Below are 18,454 nucleotides of genomic sequence, written 5' to 3'. Positions count from 1 at the left end.
TTATGGTCAGACCATACCACTAATGGTTGAGTGGAGCCCTCCACTATAAAACCCCAAGAAATGACAGAGGAGACATGACATTCACACTTTTCTGCTTTAGCATAGAGTCTCTTCTCTAAAATCCTTTGTAACACTAATTACACATGCTGGACATTAAAATGTCATCAAGGTAAACAAACACAAATCTGTTCAGCATGTCGTGCAGAACATCATTAATCAGGGCCTGACAAACAGCCGGTGCATTAGTTAAACCAAAAGGGCATGACAAGGTATTCAAAATGTCCACGGTGGTGTATTAAAAGCAGTGTTCCACTCCTCCCCCTCCTTTATTCTCACCAGGTGGTTGGCATTGCGGAGGTCCAACTGAGAAGACAGTAGCTTGATCAAGGGGCCAAAAGCAGAGTCGATGAGTGGAAGGGGATACTTGTCTTTCACACTTATGTCATTCAAGCCTCTGTAGTCAATCAGGGGCTGAGAGACTTGTCTTTCTTCTCAACAAAAAATAACCCCGCCCCCATCGGTGAAGAAGAGGGACAAATAAGACCAGCAGCAAGAGAGTCAGTGATGTATGCTTCTACGTCATCCCTATAGGGAACATATTAAAGAAGACAACACGCCAGAGTCACGATTAAACAAAGAATTTATTCACAAAACCAAAGTATAAACAAGTGTTAAATCTTTATGAGAGAGTGTGGAGGACTGACAAAAAAACAAAACAGAAAACATGGAAAGATCTCGACCAACCATGCAAAGGGCCGTCAAGTCCAAATACTTCCCGTCCTGTTCATAAAACAGTATTGAAATAAAAAATAAATAAAAGAGAGGACTACTACTACTACTAAAAATGTAAAATGTAATGTTGAAGTGTTGGATGTGTTCTGCAACATGTCTTCATGACTTCAGAGGACGTTACAGTGACTTGTTTATAACTCCAACCTTTACCCTGACCTAAACCGAAGCTTAACACATACGGACTTTAATGATTTACATCATCTGGGCGGCCACGCAGGCCAGATGAGTAGCACTTGGGGTTTCACCTGTTTCTTCCACATGCTGCGTTCTGTTTCAATGTCTGTTGAATATGTCACAAATACGAATATTTGCAACACTTCCTGTAGCTGTTTCAAAGTAAAAAGCACTGTAGCGTTTCTGTCCACTGATTCCATTTAATTGTTTAAACCCGTTTTTTTATTGTTATTGTAGTAGGACCAGAAGATGCACAGCTTCATATCGTAGAGTCCTGTCAGTTAGTTGAGAACAAACCTTCTTTAATTCAAGGAAATACAGAAATCATAACCTCACGTAGCAGCTCCTCAGTAGACCCACTCCTTATGTGAACACACAGCAGATCAAAGATTCAGCCGGCACCCGCTGCACACAGACTGGGCCACAAACTTTCATTACATGAAGTTTAATCATCGTTTTCCATATGTCATCGTCAAAGTGTCATTCCATCAAAGACCAACAGCAACTGTCCAAACATTGCCCCCGCCTACACACACACACACACACACACATTGTCTAACCATAAAAGTGTTATTACATCATGAGTTATTTTTTATAATATATCACAAAAAAAGCCACATTTATATTTGGAAAAGGGTTAAAAAAGCATTACAGACAATAATAATGCTCCACCTCTAAAGAAAGACTGAGAAATCCATCATCTCAAACATAGACCGTTCTAGAAAACACAATTCTACAGTTTAACACTTGAGTACACACATTCATCGTTTGTGTTGTCCCTTTGTCGTCTTGATCTGCTGGCCACGTTCACATTTAACGCAACGTAATGGAGGTCATCTGCATGTTGGTTGCCCTAGAAACAACATATAAGTACATCAAGATGGCTCCAGATAAAACAAACTTAATTATCATCAAATGTAAATTTCAAACTTAAAAAGATTGTATTTACCTCTGCATTTGTTGTGGAGAGAGATGATGGTTGTGTACGAGACTCTGGTTATGAAACATAGACAAAGACAAAGTCACTCTTGTGTTCACATATGTCCTGTTAGGTGCCTTTACCTCTTAACCGGGGTTTACTTCTTAACTAGTCTTGTGTTGTACGTGTTGAATTGAGGTGGTTGCGTCTCCCAATCCAATTTTAACACTTGGTTTAACTTTAATTCATGATTCATCGATTTATTTATCTTATATGTTAAGGTGTCCTTATCTAGAAAGGTGCCGTGAATCAAAATGTTATTTTATTATTTTGCTAAAAAGCCAAATTGGGTGAACACAAGCTAGAGATGAGTGGTTACCTGAACATCTCCAGCATCTTCTCTTGTTTATCTTGTACAGTAACACAGCCAGCAAAAGGCTGATGGTGAATCCCAAAGCTCCACTCAGGAAATACACCAACCAGTTCACTTCATCTGCAACAGGAGAAATTCTAATAATTGTGTCGCTTCTGTTTGAAATTTTCAATTAACTTTTCAAAACAAGAGACAAGATATTGACAGAACAAAAAAGAACAGTGAATACAGGACAGTTAACAGAACGAATTGACAAAGCAGTTTGTGTGTGTGAGTGTGTGTTTTTTTTGTCTATATGAAAGAAAAAATATTATTCATTATTATAATAGCAATACTAATCTTAGAATAATAATAATCCATCCATTTAAAAAACAATCTCATTAAAAATTATATCAACGATACAATAATAATTATAGTAATAATAATATAATCTTTGAGAACAAATTAAGAAGAAAAGTTGTACTAATACTTCATAAATTATTATTTATAATAAATGAATAAATATTTAGTTGTGGTGCACACCTCCACCGTCCACTGGTGGTGAAGCCTTATTGGGTCACCGTCAGTGGGGACATTGAGACAGGACCAACTGGGTTACTGTTTCATTTTGTTTTTAAATGGTATTTTACCAACTGTTTGGTCCAGTCTCTTTGTCTGTAACTATTCATTAGATGAGACAGTCTCTGGTATCGACTCACCATCAAACTCCAGCTTGGTCCCGTCTCCAAACACAATGTGTCCACATGCAGCGACAGCACAGTAGTAGGTCCCAGCATGAGAACGGTTCAGTCTCTCCATTGACAAGTTGTAGACACAGGTGTGTGTCTGTGTGTCGGGTTTCCTCTCACACTGATCGTTCCTGTCTCCGTGGGTGTAAATGAGTCCTGGCTGAGGTTCTTCAGAGTTCTTGAACCAGTAAACACTGTGTTCTCCATCACAGGTCCCAGTGTGAACTGTACAGCTGAGAGTCACAGAGCCTCCTGGCTGGATGCTCTCAGACTGATGCACCAGAGCCTGGATGTTAGACCCTGAACCTTTCACACTGACAGTGATGCTTTGCATAAACTCAAACACATATATCTCTCTCTTTGAACAGTAGTAAGTAGCTGAGTCTGAAAGCTGCAGATCTGAGATATTAAGGTGACTCACATCATCAATAGTTTCCACAGTCAAGCGTGGATTGTCCTTGAATTCATTCGCTATCGAAATTGTTTTAGTGGATCTGTAGATGATTGAGATAATTCGAGGTTTCTGTCCCGGTGTTTGTTTGTACCAATTCATCCTATTGTCCCTCTCCTCATATAAACACGGCAAAGTCAAGTTGTCTCCAACATTAACTGATTTAAATACGTTCTCGTGATTAGACAAGATAAAATGATGCATCTGAACTGAAGAGAAAAGGAGAAAAGCAAAGTAACAGTTAATGATATGTGACAGAAATTAAATCGTAATCAGCATCAGGACTGACTGAATATTTAAAAAATACACAACTCACCCATTTTCCCCAAGAAGAAACATGTCAGGTAGAGAACGAACTTCGGAGATGTCTTCATGTTGAAATCGTGGTGTTGAATGACAAACAGCCCGACACTTTCTCCTCTCTTCAAAGTAAAGACTTGTGTTGATTGGCCAGCAGGGCAACACTGATCACATGATCACTGCTACCTCTGATGTGAATCTTTGTTCTTTAAAAAGAGTCACAGGGTGAGAGACATCTGAAGCAGTTACTGTACATAATACTACTACAATTGTATTAAATTATTCATATAGCACCTTTCAAAGCCCAGTTACAAGGTTACAAGTTAAAAGTGAAGAATTAAGGTCAAACAATAGAAAATATTTAAAAGAAAACATAAGAGCACAAAAATAAGTATATAAATGTTAAAGGTGAAAAAAATAGTTAAATAATATATAGTCAATTATAAATAAATAACAAACAGTAGGTAGGATTAGAGAGAGATTCAAATATATTAATGTGAAGTTAGAGGTGAAGTCAGACCCAAAGGACTTAGACAGCACATCTATAAAATGTATCTATAAAGAGGATAAGGAGTTTGGAACAATCTTCCGATGGAGATCTGTCTGACAAAGAGGGGGGGGGGGGGGAATGGTTATTAGGGCCTTTGCCATGGACCTCAGGTTACAATAGGGACCACATGGTATAAAAAATTCAAAAAGTCAACAATAAAATCATGGAATAAATTCTGAAATTAACTACTACTCTACAATTAAGGCAATGAAGAGAAGTGATGAAAACATCCTGGATCAGCCCCTTTTGTCCAGATCTGCACCTCAATTTTATGGGTTGTTTCTTGGCCCATGTCCTGTCCTTCTCCCAAGCAGCCAACCAGCCAAGACAGGGGTGAAAACATAACCTCCTTAGTGTAGTTAGCAATTCTAACATAAAAGTAACAGCAAAACTGCTTGATGGGAGCATTGGTGATTCAGTTTTTTGTTGTCAACTTCTGTTAATTTCATTGCTGTTCACTTGAAGTAGTCTGCTGTGGTGTAGTGAAGACACTGCAGAGACTTCCTGTTTGAAAGCGCTCATTCAAAGAGAGCAGACGGTCTTTTGACCACACGGAGGCTAAATACAGACCCTCACATGTCATGTAGGAAATTGTTAAACAACTTGGGGTTAAGTTCAAGAAGTATATTCTATATTTAGAGGGAGTGGAAAATATGGCAACTGACAAGATCAAATCAATTAGTCTTTTTCAAACTCTTTATTTTGTTTTGCATAGAGAAGCTTTACATACAGTATGGAAGTGTAAGATGTACAGCTCTACTGCTTAACACTGGTGTACACACATTCACTCCCGTCCCCGTCTGTTTGTCTTCTTGCTCTGCTGAAGCTGTGCTCCATTAAAGCAGCATAATGTGGGTCGTCTGCATCTTGATGACCCTGCTAATAAAACATAAAAGACAAATTCATCATATTAGCTGGACGTGTGTCTAAACATAACTGATGTAGACTAGGGTTGACAACAGAATTTTAAAGTCTGTCTTCACTCCAAAGTCCCTGGAAATTCGAAATACACCCGTAGAATGTGGTGCTGGGAGGTGGAGCTTAGACACAAAGGAAAGTTGTCTATATTGTCTATGGGCGACAACTCCCATAGCAGCACATACACTTTTGCAACATAAATGTTGCAGTGTGAATATATATGAAAAGGTCAGGACGTCCCAGGTGGTTTACTCTACATAATAAATGGTCCTACAGGTTACAAGATGGTTGAAACATCGTTAGTTGGTGTTATGAGCCATGATCAATCCTCTAATGGAGTTTTCAAAAAGATAATAACTAATGTATTTCAGGTGATATTGAAACCAGCTTCTTAAGTAGTGCAACACTAACACTTACCTCCATATTCAGAGGTTCTGGAGCTGCTTGAGATTCTAGTTTGTGACAAAAGACAACAACGAAAGTCTTATTCAAGATGCAGTGAACGGGATGGGGAGTGGATTTATTTACTTAGTTTTATCTGAAGTAATGAAGTAAATGTGTCCATCACTTCATTGAGATTGAGTCATGGTGCAGTAGGCTACTGAGGAAAAAAACCACAGGACTTTGTCACCACTCTCATCTGTGGCATGGACAATGTTTTCCTGAACATAATTTTCTGCAATGTACAATTAAGTATGTTAAAATCTGAATGTATGATGCTGCCATTACAATCTGTTTTAGAGAACAACTAGAATGGCACGTTGAAGAGCGCACACTGGAACCAAGGCCCAACAGTCTCCTAGATTCAATCAAACTGGCCACTGATCAGCCTCAGGTAATGCTGGGTTGCGTGTGTTTGAGCGAACGTGAAAAAGCACAAATCCTGCAATGTGTGACTGCACCATAAGAGATTTTCCTTACTGTCTTTCAATGAATCTATATGTCCAAGTAACATGTTGGAACACTAACTCATGAAGATCTTTGCTGTTCTTCAGTATCACGCAAACAAAAGTCACACCAACAAATATAAATAATGAGGATCACCCCACCTGAGCCGTGGCAGCGGTTTGTCTTGAGCGCTCTTTGTGCTGTGTAAGCCAGAGAAACAACCAGGATTGTGGTGAATGCCAGAGCTACGCTCAGGAAATACACCAAGGGAAGAAAGTCCACCACCTCTGCAGAGAACCAGACATCAGGAGACATTACTGAGCTTTCCACCACTATTTAACAAATGTCACAACCTTTGCTAAAGTTCTAGATACCTTCAAAGTCTAGTTTGGTCCCGTCTCCAAACACAATGTGTCCACATGCAGCGACAGCACAGTAGTAGGTCCCAGCTTGAGAACGGTTCAGTCTCTCCATTGACAAGTTGTAGACACAGGTGTGTGTCTGTGTGTCTGGTTTCCTCAGACACTGATCGTTCCTGTCTCCGTGGGTGTAAATGAGTCCTGGCTGAGGTTCTTCAGAGTTCTTGAACCAGTAAACACTGTGTTCTCCATCACAGGTCCCAGTGTGAACTGTACAGCTGAGAGTCACTGAGCCTCCTGGCTGGATGCTCTCAGACTGATGAACCACAGCCTGGATGTTAGACCCTGAACCTTTCACACTGACAGTGACGCCCTCCATAAACTCATACACATATGAACGACTCTGTAAACAGTAGTAAGTAGCTGAGTCTGAAAGCTGCAGATCTGAGATATTTAGGTGACTCACAACATCATTAGATTCCACAGTGAAGCGTGAATTGTCCTTGAATTCATTCAATAACGGAAAATCTTTCGAGAATTTGTACGTCTTTGAGATAATCAGAGGTTTCTGTCCTGGTGTTTGTTTGTACCAATACATTTTATTGTCATCCCCCTCATAGAAACATTGCAAAGTCAAGTTGTCTCCAACATCAGCTGATATCAATCCACTGTCTTGATGAGACAAGTTAAATTGATGCATCTGAACTGAAGAGTAAAAGGAGAAAAGCAAAATAACTGTTTATGTTATGTGACAGAAATTAAATCGTATTCAGCCTCAGGACTGAGTGAATATAAAAAAAACACACAACTCACCCATTTTCCCCAAGAAGAAACATGTCAGGTAGAGAACGAACTTCGGAGATGTCTTCATGTTGAAATCGTGGTGTTGAATGACAAACAGCCCGACACTTTCTCCTCTCTACAGAGTAAAGACTTGTGTTGATTGGCCAGCAGGGCAACTCTGATCACATGATCACTGCTTCCTTTGATGTGAATCTTTGTTCTTTAAAAAGAATCACATGGTGAGAGACATCTGAAGCAGTTAGAGTACATAATACTACTACTACTGCAATTGTACCTTTTAAAGCCCAGTAACAAGGTGCTTAACTAGTTATAAGTGAAGAATTAACGGCAAACAGTAGAAAACAATTAAAATAAAACTTAGGAGCAGAAACATAAGGAAACAAATGTTACAGATGACAAAAAGAGTAAAATAATATATAGTCTAACATGTATTACAAAAAATAGTAGGTAAGATCAGAGCTAGATTAAAATATTTTAATAAAAGTTAGATGTGAAGTCAGACCCCAAGGACTAAGACAGCACATCTATAAAATGTATCTTTAAAGAGGATAAGGAGTTTGGAACCATCTTCCGATGGAGGTTCGTCTGACAAAGAGGGGGGGGGGGCTCGAACAGAAAAGACCTGGTCCCCTTTGGTGCTGCAACCGGGAATGTTGACTGGTTATAAGGGCCTTTGCCGTGGACCTGAGGTTACAACAGGGACCACATAGTAGCAAAAAGTCGGAATGTCCTGTCCTTCTTCCAAGCAGCCAACCAGCCAAGACAGGGGTGAAAACATAACCTCCTTAGTGGAGGTAACAATTTAACATGAGAGTAACAGCAACACTGCTTGATGAGAGTATTGGTGATTCTGGTTTTTGTTGTCAGCTTCTGTTCATTTCATTGCTGTTCACTTGAAGTAGTCTGCTGGGGTGTAGTGAAGACCCTGCAGAGACTTCCTGTTTGAAAGCGCTCAGTCAAAGAGAGCAGACGGTCTTTTGACCACACGGAGGCTAAATACAGATCCTCACATGTCAGGTAGGAAATTGTTAAACAACTTGGGGTTAAGTTTAAGAAGTATCTTCTGTATTAAGAGGGAGTGGAAAATATGGCAACTGACAATATCAAATCAATTAGTCTTTTTCAAACTCTTTATTTTGTTTTGCATAGAGAAGCTTTACATTCAGTATGGAAGTTTAAGATGTTCAGCTCTACTGCTTTACACTGGTGTACACACATTCACTCCCGTCCACGTCTGTTTGTCTTCTTGCTCTGCTGAAGCTGTGCTCCATTAAAGCAGCATAATGTGGGTTGTCTGCATCTTGATGACCCTACGAAAAAATAACAAGAGTAATTTGTCTTATTAGGAGGAGCTGTGTCTAAACATAACTGATGTAGACAGAATAGTTAAAGTCTGTCTTCACCCCAAAGTCTCTGGAAATTCAAAAAACACCCGTAGAATGTGGTGCTGGGAGGGAGGACTCAAACACAAAGGAAAGTTATCTATATTGTCTATTGGTGACAACTCCCATAGCAGGACACACACTTTTGAAACAGAAAAGTTGCGGTGCAAATATATATGAAAAGGTCAGGATGTCCCAAATGGTTTACTGTACATAAGAAATGGTCCTACAGGTTCCAAGATGTTTAAATCAGTGTTAGACGATGTTATTAGCCATTATCAATCATCTAATGTAGATTTCAAAAACACAATAACTAATGTAATGCACATGAAATTGAAACCAGCTTCTTAAGTAGTGCAACTCTAACACTTACCTCCATATTCAGAGCTGCTGCAGCTGCTTGAGATTCTAGTTTGTGACGAAAGACAAGAACAAAAGTCTTATTTAAGATGCAGGGAACTGGATGTGGTGTGGCTTTATTTACTTAGTTGGATCAGAGGTAATGAAGTAAATTTGTACATCACTTCATTGAGATTGAGTCATGGTGCTGTAATGAGTAAACAAGCCACAGCACTTTATCACCACTCTCAATCTGTGGCATGGACAATGTTATCCTGAAGGTCATTTTCTGCAATGTACAATTAAGTAGCGCTGGGTTGTGTGCGTTAGAGCGAACGTGGATAAGCACAAATCCTGTAACATGTGAATGCACCATAAGAGATTTCCCTTAATGTCTTTCAATGAATCTAGATGTCCAAGTAACGTCTTGGAATGCTAACTCATGAAGATAGTTATTGTTCTTCAGTAACTGAATTCAAACTAACAAATATAAATAATGAGGAACTCCCCACCTGAGTCGCGGCAGCGGTTTGTCTTGAGCGCTCTTTGTGCTGTGTAAGCCAGAGAAACAACCAGGATTGTGGTGAACGCCAGAGCTACGCTCAGGAAATACACCAAGGGAAGATAGTCCACCACCTCTGCAGAGAGTCAGACATCAGGAGACGTTACTGAGCTTTCCACCACTATTTAAAAAATATCACGATCTTTCCTAAAGTTATAGTTACCTTCAAAGTCCACTTTGGTCCCGTCTCCAAACACAATGTGTCCACATGCAGCGACAGCACAGTAGTAGGTCCCAGCATGAGAACGGTTCAGTCTCTCCATTGACAAGTTGTAGACACAGGTGTGTGTCTGTGTGTCGGGTTTCCTCTCACACTGATCGTTCCTGTCTCTGTGGGTGTAAATGAGTCCTGGCTGAGGATCTTCAGAGTTCTTGACCCAGTAAACACTATGTTCTCCATCACAGGTCCCAGTGTGAACTGTACAGCTGAGAGTCACAGAGCCTCCTGGCTGGATGCTCTCAGACTGATGCACCACAGCCTGGATGTTAGACCCTGAACCTTTCACACTGACAGTGACGCCCTCCATAAACTCAAACACAAATGAACGACCCTTTATGCAGTAGTAAGTAGCTGAGTCTGAAAGCTCCAGATCTGAGATATTAAGTTGACTCACAACATCATTAGTTTCCACAGTGAAGCGTTGATTGTCCTTGAATTCATTCTCTAATTCAAAATCTTTTGAGAATTTGTACGTCATTGAGATAATCAGAGGTTTCTGTCCTGGTGTTTGTTTGTACCAATAAATGTTTTTGTCATCCCCCTCATAGAAGCACTGCAAAGTCAAGTTGTCTCCAACATCAACTGATATGAATCCACTGTCTTGATCAGTCAAGATAAAATGATGCATCTGAACTGAAGAGAAAAAGGAGAAAAGCAAAATAACAGTTAATGTTATGTGACAGAAATGAAATCGTAATCATCATCAGGACTGACTGAATATTTAAAAAACACACAACTCACCCATTTCCCCCAAGAAGAAACATGTCATGTAGAGAACGAACTTCGGAGATGTCTTCATGTTGAAATCGTCGTGTTGAATGACAAACAGCCCGACACTTTCTCCTCTCTACAGAGAAAAGACTTGTGTTGATTGGCCAGCAGGGCAAAACTGATCACACGATCACTGCTACCTTTGATCTGAATCTTTGTTCTTTAAAAAGAGTCACAGGGTGAGAGACATCCAAAGCAGTTAGAGTACAAAATACTACTACTACTGCAATTGTATTCAATTATTCATATATCACCTTTCAACCCACAGTTACAAGTAACCTAACTAGTTAAAAGTGAATCAAAATTATATTTACCCAGAAAAACATTTGAAAGCAATGTTGTATTTTTTAAAATTCAAGATCAAAACTTGAAAGTTTTTTTTTCAAATTATCAATCCTTTGGCCTGGATTTGGCTCCATATGTTTACACAGTAAGTCTACTTCTGTTTTTTAACTTACACATATACCTGCTCTGCCCAATTGCTCTTTTTTCTGCATCCAGCAAACATGGTGTCATGGTTACACTCACACACACACACACCATTTCCTGTTGCTGTCTCATCTCATGTTTTCTCGACCACGTTTGCCTGGATTGTTTGACCTGATTATTGTGTGACGTTTCAGATACCTTTGTCTGATGATTTTGACTACCTGTGTACTGAACCCTGCCTGGTAATAAAGACCACTTCTTTTTGAAAACTGAACTCTGTCTGCAGCTGTGCTATTGGGTCCAAGTTCTACCACGATACCGTACACATGAAACCCTGACACGACTTAATCAGCGTATGGAAAAGTTGTTATGATCAATACGAGGGAAATATTACACAGTTTTAGTTTTTATTTCAAGAGTTTGAAAATATAGCAAAACAATGGAACTTATTCCCATTAAAAAACTCAATTATTCACACTCTATGCACATGTGTAAATATAATACACAAGAAAAAGGAAACAAAGGAGGGGACATTTGCTATGTCCTGATTTACAAGTTGCCTGCGTGCACAGGGATACTGTTGTGCGCATGCGCTGAATAAACGGTCTCGAGTTCACAGACCAAAGAGACAAAGGTGTGCTGACTTTTTCTCCTGTGAATATATTAGCAACGAGAAGCTACAAGCTAACCACTCTGGTGACTGCCAAACGATGGACTGCTGCAGGGATGTCTAACGCTACACAGTGAAACAAAGGAGGGGGCATTTGCTATGTCCTGATTTACCTTGCACCCCAAAGCAGAGACTGAAATACAGGTGATGATAATTAAAGGTGGTTATTGGTCATAAAAAGGTAGCAGCAAAGTAGGACAATGATAATGAGACATGACATTCACACTTTTCTGCTTTAGCGTAGAGTCTCTTCTCTAAAAGTCTTTGTAACACTAATTTTACATGCTGGACATGAAAATGTCATCAAGGTAAACAAACACAAATCTGTTCAGCATGTCTTGCAGAACATCATTAATCAGGGCCTGACAAACAGCAGGTGCATTAGTTTAACCAAAAAGCATGACAAGGTATTCACAATTTCCCAGGGAAGTATTAAAAGCTCTCTTCCACTCCTCCCCCTCCTTTATTCTCACCAGGTTGTTGGCATTGCGAAGGTCCAACTGAGAGAAGACAGTAGCTTGATGAAGGGGCCAAAAGCAGAGTCGATGAGTGGAAGGGGATACTTGTTTTTCACACTTATGTCATTCAAGCCTCTGTAGTCAATCAGGGGCTGAGAGAGTTGTCTTTCTTCTCAACAAAAAATAACCCCGCCCCCATCGGTGAAGAAGAGGGACGAATTAGACCAGCAGCAAGAGAGTCAGTGATGTATGCTTCTACGTCATCCCTTTTGGGAACATATTAAAGAAGACGACACGCCAGAGTCACGGTTAAAGAAATAATTTATTCACAAAAACAAAGTTTAAACAAGTTTTAAATTAATATGAGAGCGTGTGGAGGCCCGAAAAATAAAAGAAAACATGGGAAGATCTCGACCAACCATGCAAAGGCCTGTCAACTCCAGATACTTGCCATCCTGTTTTCCATATGTCGTCGTCAAAGTGTCATTCCATCAAGACCAACAGAAACTGTCCAAACATTGTCCCCCCCCCCCCACACACACACATTGTCTAAACATAAAAGTGTAATCACATCATGAGTTGTTTTTTAGCATTTATCACACAAAAAAGCCACGTTTATACTTAGAAAAAGGATTAAAAAGCATAACAGACAAGATTCATGCTCTACTTCTAAAGAAAGACTGAGAAATCCATCATCTCAAACGTAGACCGTTCTAAAAAACACAATTCTACAGTTTAACACTTGAGTACACACAGTCATCGTTTCTGTTGTCCCTCTGTCGTCTTGATCTGCTGGCCACGTTCACATTTACTGCAGAGTAATGGAGGTCATCTGTATGTTGGTTGCCCTAGAAACAACATATAAGTACATTAAGATGGCTCCTGATAAAGAATATAATAATATATAATCTTTTTATTGTCGAATGTAAATTTCACACTTAAAAAGATTGTATTTACCTCTGCATTTGTTGTGGACGGAGATGATGGTTGTGTACGAGACTCTGGTTATGAAACAAAGACAAAGACAAAGACAAAGACTTAGTCACTCTTGTGTTCACATATGTCCTGTTAGGTGCCTTTACCTCTTAACCTGGGTTTACTTCTTAACTAGTCTTGTGTTGCACGTGTTGAATTGAAGTGTTTGTGTCTCCTAATCCACTTTTAATACTTGGCTTAACTTTAATTCATGATTCATCGATTTATTTATCCTACATGTTAAGGTGTCCTTATCTAGAAAGGTGCCATGGAACAAAATGTTGTTTATTTTGCTAAAAAGCCAAATTAAGTGAACACAAGCTCGAGATGAGTGGTTACCTGAACATCTCCAGCATCTTCTCTTGTTTATCTTGTACAGTAACACAGCCAGCAAAAGGCTGATGGTGAATCCCAAAGCTCCACTCAGGAAATACACCAGCCAGTTCACTGCATCTGCAACAGGAGAAGATCTACTAATTCTGTCTCTTCTTTTTTGAAATGTTCTTTTAACTTTGCGAGACAAGAGACAAGACATTGACAGAACAAAACAAAGAGGACAAGAACAGTGATTACAGGACAGTTAACAGAACGGAATGACAAAGCAGTTTGTGTGTGTGTTTTCTATATTTATAGAAAATATATATATAATTATAATAACAATACTTATGATCTTATAATTATAATAATCGTACCACTTTTAAAATAATCGTATTATTAAAAATAATCTCACCATAACAATAAAAATTATAGTAATAATAATATAATTTGGGAGAAAAAAGAAGTTGAACTAATATTTAATAAATTATTATTTATAATAAAAAAACATTATAATCATTACTATGATCATCGTTATCATCACTAATAATAATTACAATAATAATCCTCAATAAAAAATATATATATAGTCGTGGAGCACACCTCCAGCGTCCACTGGTGGTGAAGCCTTATTGGGTCACCGTCAGTGGGGACATTCAGACAGGACCAACTGGGTTTCTGTTTCATTATGTTGTTATATGTTCTTTTACCAATTGTTTGGTTCCGTCTCTTTCTACGTAACTTTCACCATTCATTAATTGAGACAGTCTCTGGTAGTGACTCACCGTTAAATTCCAGCTTGGTCCCGTCTCCAAACACAATGTGTCCACATGCAGCGACAGCACAGTAGTAGGTCCCAGCATGAGAACGGTTCAGTCTCTCCATTGACAAGTTGTAGAAACAGGTGTGTGTCTTTTTGTCGGGTTTCCTCTCACACTGATCGTTCCTGTCTCCGTGGGTGTAAATGAGTCCTGGCTGAAGTTCTTCAGAGTTCTTGAACCAGTAAACACTGTGTTCTCCATCACAGGTTCCAGTGTGAACTGTACAGCTGAGAGTCACAGAGCCTCCTGGCTGGATGCTCTCAGACTGATGCACCACAGCCTGGATGTTAGACCCTGAACCTTTCACACTGACAGTGACGCCCTCCATAAACTCAAACACATATCTTTTATCCATTAAACAGTAGTAAGTTGCTGAGTCTGAAAGCTGCAGATCGAAGATATTAAGGTGACTCGCATTACCAATAGTTTGCAAAGTGAAGCGTGAATTGTTCTTGAATTCATTCAATAACGTAAAATCTTCAGAGAATTTGTACGTCATTGAGATAATTCGAGGTTTCTTTCCTGGTGTGTGTTTGTACCAATAAATTCTATTGTCGACCCCCTCATAGAAGCACCGTAAAGTTAAGTTGTCTCCAACATCAACTGATTTAAATACTCTGTCTTCATCAGCCAAGATAAAATGATGCATCTGAACTGAAGAGAAAAAGGAGAAAAGCCAAATAACTGTTAATGTTATTTGACAGAAATGAAATCGTAATCAGCATCAGGACTGACTGAATATTTAATAAAACACACAACTCACCCATTTTCCCCAAGAAGAAACATGTCAGGTAGAGAACGAACTTCGGAGATGTCTTCATGTTGAAATGGTCGTGTTGAATGACAAACTGCCCGACACTTTCTCCTCTTTTCAGAATAAAGACTTGTGTTGATTGGCCAGCAGGGGAACACTGATCACATGATCACTTCTGCTTTTGAGGTGAATCTTTTTTCTTTAAAAAGGGTCACAGGATGAGAGACATCTGAAGCAGTTAGAGTACATTGTACTACTACTACTACAATAGGATTCAATTATTCATATAGCACCTTTCAAAGCACAGTTACAAGGAACTTAACTAGTTAAAAGTTAATCAAAATTATATCAAACCCATTAAAACATTGGAAAGCAATGAAGTTTTTTTCAAAATTCAATATCAAAACTTGAATTTTTTTTTTTCAAATGATCAATCCTTTTGGCCTGGATTTGGCTCCATATGTTTACACAGTAAGTCTACTACTGTTTTTTAATTCACACATACACCTGCTTTGTTCAATTCCTCTTTTTTTCTGCATCCTGTAAACATGGTGTCATGGTTACACTCACACACACCATTTCCTGTTGTCCCCCCCCCCACCCCGTGTCTCACATACTGGCTTCCCCTCCCTAATGTGTTACATCTGTATAATGTCTGTCTGTATATAAGGTCTGTGCAGGGTTCAAATGATCTTTTTGTCTCTAAGGGGGTCTCTATCTCATAAAAAAGTTGGTGCACCGCGCACATAGCCTACCAAGGCTATACAATTAATTAGCCTAGGCACGTGCAGCACTTTTGCGCACGTTAGGCATAAATTTTCTTTATTTTAATTAATTTCAATATACTATTGATTGTAATAGTCCATATATATATCAATTTTGAAATACAAAGACATAGACCAAAAGATTAAGTCTTGTCATTCACAATGCAATTAAATAACACGTAACTCATTTGAACCAACACAAAAATGCATGTCGTTGTCTTAAATTGAACACAGGGAAAATGCACTATCTGGCAGAAATGAATAAAACCATTGTCCTACCATAAGACAAAACTGACCAAACTGCCCTGCTCTCAGCTGGCCGGGGCCTGCGTCCAGGAATCCATGATGCTGATGTCCGGTGTCCTCTCTTAATCCATGACAGAACAAACGGCACTCACGGGCCTGCTGGTCAGCACTTCTTTTTGAAAACTGAACTCTGTCTGCAGCTGTGCTATTGGGTCCAAGTTCTACCACGAAACCTTACAAATGAAACCCTGACAGGACTTAATCAGCGTATGGAAAAGTTGTTATGATCAATATGAGGGAAATATTACACAGTTTTAGTTTTTATTTCAAGAGTTTGAAAATATAGCAAAACAATGCAACTTATTCCCATTAAAAAACTCAATTATACACTCTATATGCACATGTGTAAATATAATACACAGGAAAATCGAACCAAAGGAGGGGACAATTGCTATATCCTGATTTACCTTGGACCCAAAAGCAGAGACTGAAATACAGGAGATAATAATTAAATATGTTTATTGCTCAAAAAAAGGTAGCAGCAAAGTGCAGGCAGTGGAGGCAGAGAGCAGGCTGGCTGGTGGAACCCCACAGGTGACAGGAGTGCTGAGCACATGGAAAAAGATCATTGTACCGAAGACTCAATGTAGGCGAGCAGCAAGGCCTCCTGGCCACAACCTCAATCTCCCATCTAGCTGCTCCTATCACACAGGAAGATGGAAGGAAGGTTTCCTCGGACGAATCCTCAACTGGAGGGGTAAACTGATGTGAAAGGGCGTCTGGCTTGATGTTCCTGGAGCCTGACCGGTAGTGAGGGTGAAATGGAGCCGACCCAGGAACAGAGCCCACCGAGTCTGGTGTGAGTTGAGCCTGTGAGTGGAACGGAGGTAAGACAAGTTCTAATGGTCAGACCATACCACAAATGGCCGAGTGGAGCCCTCCAGCCCTTCACTATAAAACCCCCAAGAAATTACAGGGGCGAGATGATATTCAAACTTGACTGCCTTAGCGTAGAGTCTCTTCTCTAAAAGTCTTTGTAACACTAATTCTACATGCTGGACATGAAAATGGCATCAAGGTAAACAAACACACATTTTTTCAGCATGTCGTGCAGAACATCATTAATCAGGGCCTGACAAAGAGTAAGTGCATTAGTTAAACCAAAAGGCATGACAAGGTATTCAAACTGTCCCAAGGGAGAATTAAAAGCAGTCTTCCACTCCTCCCCCTCCTTTATTCTCACCAGGTGGTTGGCATTGCGATGGTCCAACTTAGAGAAGATGGTAGCTTGATGAACGGGCCAAAAGCAGAGTTGATGAGTGGAAGGGGATACTTGTTTTTCCTTTTGTTGGGAAAGGACAAAGGAGAGGCCCACATGGGGTTTTAAAAGCCTGAGCTAGAGTTTTTAACAACCCCCATGGTGTTTCTAACCGCTCCTTGAGTTTAAACTCTGGCATTCCATTGGCTGAGAGCCAACAGACTCCACGGTCGCCCCCTGGAGGGAGGCCGGCACCTCTGAAATCTGTGCTCTTCCCCGTGCGCTGTTGTTTCTACAAGGACCACTTCAGGTTCCTCCGTGGTACTCGGTTGCTGAAAGGGAGCAACCATCCAGACGTTTGGATTTTTATTTTTAACTCAAGTGTACTTTTTTACCTTTTTTGTAAACTCTTTTTGTTTTATTTTGATTTGAAAAGACCGCGGCAAAAGTCTTTACTCGCAGGCCAAGCTCACAGACTTTTTCCAGATCCACAGTCAATTGCCCCACAGCTGTTTATTCCTGCAGAAGGACAAAGACATTTGTCAAGTTGAACGAGAAGAATTCTCTCCTTTCCGGCCCCAGCGCGATTCTGCCACCGAACGAACCAGCTGATCGTCGATCCCGAGGCCATGCACACAATTCACTTGTCTTCCCGGAATACGCCGATGGTGCATGAATGAACAGTGGAACAGCAACAAGTAAGAATATGTGCAGAGACTAGTTTAATAATTTATTTGTGTATGATTATTATTTTGTGTATGACCACCGTGTTCAGTGTCATCTCGCTGTGATGCATCTGCGTTTCCGGCCGCACTGTTATCATCCGACCAAGTTTGCGGAGATTTTGACCTATCAAAAGATCGGTACACAGCTGGACGTCGTCCGCTTGAGTACTGAGTGGTAAAGTCACCGCTCTGCCGTGTTTGGAGATCTCTTCTGATCATTTTATTGCATTTTGCCTTTTCTTTCTCTCTCTCTTTGCTCCGAAACCCGCCTACACACACGTTCCAACCTGCATCCACACAATTCACGATATATATTCTGAGACCTAAAATAGCGTGGTCGCATCTCGACGCCATTCACTGCTTCAAACCACAAAATAGATCAGAGCACCCTTTGTTCTCAATTTCCCTTTGTTCAAACAATCGTGATAAGTGCTGTTGTTGTTGTGATATAGTGGAGTTCTGTTAGAGTAATAATCACTGATTGACATTAATTTCATTATCTTTAAATA

The 18,454-nt window shown here is 39.9% G+C and overlaps 4 protein-coding genes across 4 annotated transcripts; all 4 read right to left on the bottom strand.

The window, feature by feature from the left end:
* Positions 1-1,699: 1,699 nt before the first annotated feature.
* Positions 1,700-3,812, bottom strand: LOC133028822 (uncharacterized). Its single transcript, XM_061095858.1, has 5 exons — positions 3,745-3,812; positions 2,957-3,646; positions 2,265-2,378; positions 1,916-1,959; positions 1,700-1,819 (listed from the first exon to the last, which is right to left on the bottom strand). The coding sequence occupies exons 1-5, from the start codon at positions 3,809-3,811 to the stop codon at positions 1,700-1,702; spliced, it is 1,035 nt and encodes a 344-aa protein (XP_060951841.1). The 5' UTR covers position 3,812.
* A 1,454-nt stretch (positions 3,813-5,266) lies between these two features.
* Positions 5,267-7,325, bottom strand: LOC133028821 (uncharacterized). The gene is made up of 4 exons (XM_061095857.1): positions 7,266-7,325; positions 6,468-7,157; positions 6,255-6,380; positions 5,267-5,280 (listed from the first exon to the last, which is right to left on the bottom strand). Exons 1-4 carry the CDS (start codon positions 7,321-7,323, stop codon positions 5,267-5,269), a joined length of 888 nt encoding a protein of 295 aa, XP_060951840.1. The 5' UTR covers positions 7,324-7,325.
* Positions 7,326-8,446: 1,121 nt separating this feature from the next.
* Positions 8,447-10,558, bottom strand: LOC132995810 (uncharacterized). Its single transcript, XM_061066015.1, has 5 exons — positions 10,501-10,558; positions 9,703-10,392; positions 9,490-9,615; positions 9,012-9,046; positions 8,447-8,566 (listed from the first exon to the last, which is right to left on the bottom strand). Exons 1-5 carry the CDS (start codon positions 10,556-10,558, stop codon positions 8,447-8,449), a joined length of 1,029 nt encoding a protein of 342 aa, XP_060921998.1.
* A 2,257-nt stretch (positions 10,559-12,815) lies between these two features.
* LOC133028820 (immunoglobulin kappa light chain-like) lies at positions 12,816-15,019 on the bottom strand. The gene is made up of 5 exons (XM_061095856.1): positions 14,953-15,019; positions 14,163-14,852; positions 13,402-13,515; positions 13,045-13,088; positions 12,816-12,935 (listed from the first exon to the last, which is right to left on the bottom strand). The coding sequence occupies exons 1-5, from the start codon at positions 15,017-15,019 to the stop codon at positions 12,816-12,818; spliced, it is 1,035 nt and encodes a 344-aa protein (XP_060951839.1).
* Positions 15,020-18,454: the final 3,435 nt, after the last annotated feature.

Source organism: Limanda limanda, chromosome 22 (genome assembly GCF_963576545.1).
Source record: "Limanda limanda chromosome 22, fLimLim1.1, whole genome shotgun sequence".
Classification (NCBI taxonomy): domain Eukaryota; kingdom Metazoa; phylum Chordata; class Actinopteri; order Pleuronectiformes; family Pleuronectidae; genus Limanda; species Limanda limanda.
The sequence above is the reverse complement of the archived record's forward strand: the minus strand, read 5'-3'. Positions and strand labels throughout refer to the sequence as shown.